At 33.8% G+C, this 6,248-nt stretch overlaps 1 protein-coding gene across 2 annotated transcripts; it reads left to right on the top strand.

Moving 5' to 3' along the window:
- Nucleotides 1–419: 419 nt before the first annotated feature.
- LOC131066342 (BURP domain protein RD22) lies at nucleotides 420–2,603 on the top strand. Of its 2 annotated transcripts, none has more exons than XM_059218337.1 (2): nucleotides 420–590; nucleotides 1,381–2,603. In XM_059218337.1, the coding sequence occupies exons 1-2, from the start codon at nucleotides 528–530 to the stop codon at nucleotides 2,434–2,436; spliced, it is 1,119 nt and encodes a 372-aa protein (XP_059074320.1). In that variant the 5' UTR covers nucleotides 420–527; the 3' UTR covers nucleotides 2,437–2,603. The 2 variants fall into 2 exon arrangements, with proteins under 2 accessions (XP_059074320.1, XP_057857050.2); XM_058001067.2 differs by having other exon boundaries at nucleotides 555–573.
- Nucleotides 2,604–6,248: the final 3,645 nt, after the last annotated feature.

The following is a 6,248-nucleotide window of genomic DNA, read 5'->3' as shown; positions in this document are numbered from 1 at the left end:
CCTCCCCACGCATTTAAAGGGTTTCATTTGCCGCTCTTAAATATTCTAACCTCCCATTTTTTTAAAGGAAAACGACGCATCCAGCGCTGTTGATGACGAGTGCACATTAAATACTAACCAAATAAACTTCGAGATTGTCCACGTAGCTGCATCAAGTCAAAAATGCATTGAAGGGAGCCTAGGTGGTGTCTGAACATGAAGCACCCTGCAAACCAAACTAACAATGCCATTCAATGAACATTCATAATTGCCAACCTTTCCCGCCAATAATACTCACTTCTAACCGACTCGGATAGTTGGGAATCCACCAACTCAGATGCCCGTCACTCCTTTCATTAAATATGGACGTGATACTCAATTAAGATGGGTAGCTGCCACATTAGTTACGCAGAGAGGCGTACTGATTTAAACTAGGCGTTGAGAATTGTCCCATCCATTAATGTCATCAAAGCTCTCGGCGAGCCAAAGCTCCCTATTTATACACACAAATTCCTTGTACATTGGCATCTCAGATTCGCTGTAATTTGATGCTAGCAGGATTGGCTGGCATCTACAAGATGAAAATCTTAATTGGTTTGACTGTTCTTATAGTATGTGTTTTCTTTCGTTCAAATTTTATATAGCTTGTAATGGTGTCTTTGATACAAATCATTTAATATTTGATAAGTAGGAGATACCTATTTCAGAATTTAATTATGTAGTCTCATTTTTAACAAGTAGCAGTTTCATAAGAAGTAGTAATCTTACAAGAATCTTTCTGATAAAAATGAATGGTACACTTAGCATTATTGTATTTAAAGTGATGTTCAAATGAAACATTTAGTTAAGCATGCTTGAGTTGGAACATGCTCAAGTTGGAGTTGTTCTGAGATAGGTAATATTTTTAACATATCCAATTTTAATAAGACAATGTAGCTTCTAGATTCAATTGTGTATTAAGATTTTTTTTCGCTCATACTGTGGATCACACTCTGATCCATGATCACAATTGATTCTAGGAGCTATGTTCTCTTGTTTATATGATGAATTGTAGAAATCTCTTTGAAGTGATCCAAACCCAATACTTCATTCAGGTAAACATTATTGTGAATTATTGTTTAAGTAGAAATCTCTTTGAAGTGATCCAAACCCAATACTTCATTCAGGTAAACATTATTGTGAATTATTGTTTAAGTGCTATGAATGTTTAAGTGTACCATTGGTTTTAATTAGAAATGGGTTCGTTCTTATGAATATTTGTCCACAAAGATTAATAAATTTAACTCAAAAGCTACACAGATAAGTCCTACTCTCATAACTATGTTTTAGACAGTCGAATCTACTCTGATAGCAATATCATCTAAGAAATACTTATGAATCTTGGTTGTGTGGAATTGACAGTCAGTATTGGCTATCGAAGCCGCCACTTTGAATGGTGAAAGAGTATCTCCGAGCTTAACGTACTGGCACGAGAAGCTGCCGACGACGGCCATGCCAGAAACTCTTAAGGCCCTCATCTCAGCCGAGGACGAGAAGGTGGCGGTGAACGTGGGCAAGGGAGGAGTGAACGTGAACGTGGGGAAGGGCAATACGCCACCAAAAGCGCCAGCACCTGCACCGAAAGGCGAGGGAAAAGGCGTTGGGGTAGCTGTGAAACCTCCAGTAAAAGGCGGCGGCGGCGTCTCTGTAAGAACCCCCGGCAAAGGGGTCGGAGTACATGTCGGCATAAAGAGTCCATACGACTACAACTACGCTGCAGATACCCAAATGCTAGCTGACCCATCTCTCTCCATGTTTCTGCTGGAAAAAGATTTGCACAGCGGAACAAAAGTATCTTTACGCTTAGTCCAGGAGAACAATCCAGACGCCCAAAAGACTCAATTTCTTCCCCGTGGTGTAGCAGAACAAATTCCCTTTTCCTCCGACAAGTTTTCTGTGGCTTTGAAGGAGCTCAACGTAGAGCAAGATTCTGACATGGGTGTGGCCATGAAGGAGACTTTACAGGAATGTGAGAGTCCCGCCATCAAGGGCGAAAGCAAGTACTGTGCTACATCGTTGGAGTCCATGATTGACTACAGCACTTCAAGGCTGGGAAGCAACCATGTAACTGTTTTAGCAACCAATGTTCCAAAGACAGCAAAATCCATGAAGCAGGAATATACCATCGTGGGAGTTAAGTATGTGAGCAAACCAGGGGAGAAATCGGTGGTGTGTCACAGTCAGAAATATGCTTACGCAGTGTTTTACTGCCATGAAGCTCAGGGCACAAGGACTGCTAGGGTTTGGGTTAAGGGCGAAGATGGCAGTCGGGCTGAGGCTGTGGCAGTTTGCCACGCAGACACTAGTGCTTGGAACCCTAACCACGTGGCATTCCAGGTCTTGAATGTGAAGCCTGGTGCTGCTTCTCTCTGCCATTTCATTCCTCAGGATCACGTTGTCTGGCTTCCAGTCAACTAAGCGACGTCACATGTTCAGGCATGCATGCTATATATACATTATATATATACCTATTTATAGTGTCGGTACCCAGTATTAGGCCATGCTTATTAAGTTTGTTGTGTGGGGCAGTAGCTCTCTGTCTGTAGTTTATCATTGTACAATCAATAAAGGTATTATGTTACTGAGATTCGGTGAGATGATAATGTGCATTTTTAATAATGCGAACTGTTGGGCTCTCATTGTGCACCACGGACTCTCTCAAGTGAATGTGCACTGAACAGGGTTAGAAATTTGAGCCACTTCGGTGACCGTCATTTAACTCATTTATGTGCTGGTTTCAACTTCTAATTCTGTCTCTCTTGACTTTTTACAAATAAAATTTATGGAGAGGATTGTAGATAAAATTTAAAAAATCTTTATTTTGGTATAGATTAATTAATTTTATATGATTAATCTTCATTAAATATTAGTTTTATTTTAGAATATTAAATGGTTCACATGTAAAAAAAAAATATATATATATATATATAAGTTTCTTTTTAAATCTAGATTTAAGAAAATATAATTTTTTAAGTCTTTTCTTTTTAAATCTAGATTTAAGAAAATATAATTTTAAGTCTTTTCTTTTTAAATCTAGATTTAAGAAAATATAATTTTAAGTCTTTTCTTTTTAAATCTAGATTTAAGAAAAAGTCTTTTATCTTTCAATATGAAATGGTTTGCATTTCTTTTAAATCTAGATTGAAAAACATAATTTTTTAAATTGAAGGTTTTTTAAAATCTATTTTTTTTTTTTTATAAACATTTAATAAATAATAAAAATGTTAGTAGGTTGTTTTTTAATTTGGATTTGTTTCTTTTAAATGAACATTTAAAAATCTAATTTATTTGTTTTTATTTAATAAATAATAATAATAATAGAAAGTTGGTCCTTTAACTTATTTTTTAATAATCTGATAAAAAAGTTGTGTGGGTGTCATTGCTGACTAATCATTAAAATTACATAGATAAAAAAGTTATGTGGATGTCATTGTAGTGTTACGCCTTTCGGTGTAATTAATATGATGATATGGATGTATATATATCATTTTGATGGAGGAGAAAATTCGAGATAAATGTTAAATTTTTTAAAACTTATTATGTTGTTTTGGATATATGTATGCTACTGAAAATTTGGCCTATAGGCATTAAGTGTTCTTAGTATTTGTAGGTATTAGCTTCTTAGTAGAAATAGTTGAATTATAGATTTTGGTAATTTTTAATCTTAAATATACATTGACTTTAATGTAATACTTAAGGATAAAGTTAAAATAGAAGTTATCTTGAGTTGTTACCAAGGGAAATGAATTTTTCGAAGTCATTTATGCGTTGAACTCTCCATGGAAATTACTAATGGTTGATCTTGATCCAATCATATTTCTTACAATTTGAACCGTTGTAGATGGCGTATAATCAAAGAACACCCATCATTTTCATTAGTTGTTTTCAATTAATTTATATCCAACCTTAAATTCAAATTGATATTGAAAACATATTTGTTATGAATATTAAAGAAAGTATACCTACTTTTAAATATTATTTTGTTTGTAAAAATAAGTATTTACTTTTTTATCTTTTGTTTGGAGAAAGGCCAATTTGGAGTAATTATAAAATTATAAATGTTTGACCATTAAACACCTAATTTGAAGTTATTAGGCTAAGCTATTACAAATAGAGAAAATGAGTCCTATCGAAGTCACTCACAGGGTTTGCCCAAACATAGTCACCTCGGTGGATAGCAATCAAAGACCACACCATCATCCTCACTAATTGTGCTCAATCAATTGATATAAACCTTTGAACCCAATTTAATATTTGAGAACATATTTATTATGAAAATTTGTGTAGCATATTTAAATATAGTCCATTAAATTTTTATTGTTATACTTCAATTATTGTTAAATATTATTTTGCTACGATAGTTATTTACTTTTTAACCTTTCTTTTGGGAGAAGGGAGGTTTGGATGAAGTATATAAAACTAGCACTTGCACCAAAAGGAGTTGCAATGGTTATGTCATAGTAAGATATACGTTAAATAATATATAGGAGGGCACAAATCAAAGAAATAGCGATAATAATTTATAATATGTCATTCTAATAGTGCTATTGGTGTGTAGAAACAACAAAAATCTAAAACCGTATTCTGAAATAGATAACTGTTAAATTTTAAACCCGCCGCCAAATTGCAAATTCTGCTTCCACAACTACTAAGAATTAACTACCTTTCTAAGTGCACTGAGAAAATTTACTATAATATTTTCTCCATTTCCACTCGCCTTGATCTAAAAAACATGTAATGCATATGACAACAATTCATAGATTTAATTTACATTCACAAATTACACAAAATCTTTGATCAGTGCAGAAGAGATAACAAGCAAATGACATAAATAAATGTCCTAAATCTGCCAAATCGAGAAGATCTATTCATGGAAAAAGCTAACAATGCCCCACAAAGCAGTTAATAATTAAAAGCATAATCCCCACATCAAAATTGTAATAGATAATATATCATACTCTTCTTAATTAGGTTTTGTAGAAAACAAGAAATATATACCAACCTTGTTCAACCCGTTGAACACACCACATGACTAAGAGGAGGGGTGAATCAGTTCAAATCTTAAAATACTCTACTTCTAATCTTTTAAACTTAAAACAACAATTAACTTATTATTAAAGTTATGAAACATGAAAGCACAAAGCACAAAAAACACATGAACACTAGATTTATGTGTACAATCCTAAACAGGGAAAAACCACAATAAGAATCACACTCATAATATGAATAACTTATTACAGGGTTTTAGGCTCAAGGCCAAGGAGTTCACTGCACCTTATTGGACTTGCAAGACTAAGGCTCACAATCTTAGGGGAAGATACAAGGAACTGCACAAGCTGCCAAAAGGAACACAATGTCTTTCAACGGGTACAAGGAATAGATGAATTGAAATAAACAAGATCTCCTAATCATGAAATTGTCCTTGAACCATTGTGTCAAGCTACAAATATCATGGCAAACACATCTAACATCAACCACTATCTCAAAACATTGTCACACTGAAGATATTATCATCAAAGCTCTTCACAAATTGACTTTCACACATCTCAAGAACTTATTATAGTATTTTTTGGATGTATGTATGCTATTAAAAATTTGTCTTATAATCACAAGTGTTCTTAGTATTTGTAGGTATTAGCTTTTTCATAGAAACAATTGAATTATAGATTTTGGTAATTTTTATTTTAAATAATTTTACTATAATGTAATATTTAAGTATAAAATTAAATTAGAAGTCATCTTTAGGTTAAGTTGTCACAGAAGAGGAAATGAATCTATCAAAGTCATTCGTGGGTTGAACTCGATCCAATCACAGTTCTTGGAGTTTGAACCTTGGTAGACGACATGTAATCAAAGAACACCCATCATTCTCATTAGTTGTGCTCAATCAATTGTTATACAACCTCAAACTCAATTTAATATTGAGAACATATTTTTTATATTAAATGAAAGTATACCTATTTTTTTAAATTATTTTATTTACTAAAATAACTATTTACATTTTTGCCTTTCATTTCAGAGAACAGTAATTTCAAGGAATTATAAAATTATGAATGTTTAACCATTAAACGCCTAATATCAACCATAGTGGGTGTATCAGACCTAAAGGATGAGCGGGAGCGGCCAAAGGCGTCCAACTAGGGTTTTAACGGGGAAAGTCGAGGAATCTGATGAAGGGGATGAAGATGGCGAGGGGGGTGACCCGTTTGGGGCGCTCATGCTTCTCCTCC

Source organism: Cryptomeria japonica, chromosome 3, assembly GCF_030272615.1.
Source record: "Cryptomeria japonica chromosome 3, Sugi_1.0, whole genome shotgun sequence".
NCBI lineage: Eukaryota > Viridiplantae > Streptophyta > Pinopsida > Cupressales > Cupressaceae > Cryptomeria > Cryptomeria japonica.
Note: the sequence above shows the minus strand (reverse complement) of the source record. Positions and strands in the feature narration are given on the sequence as shown.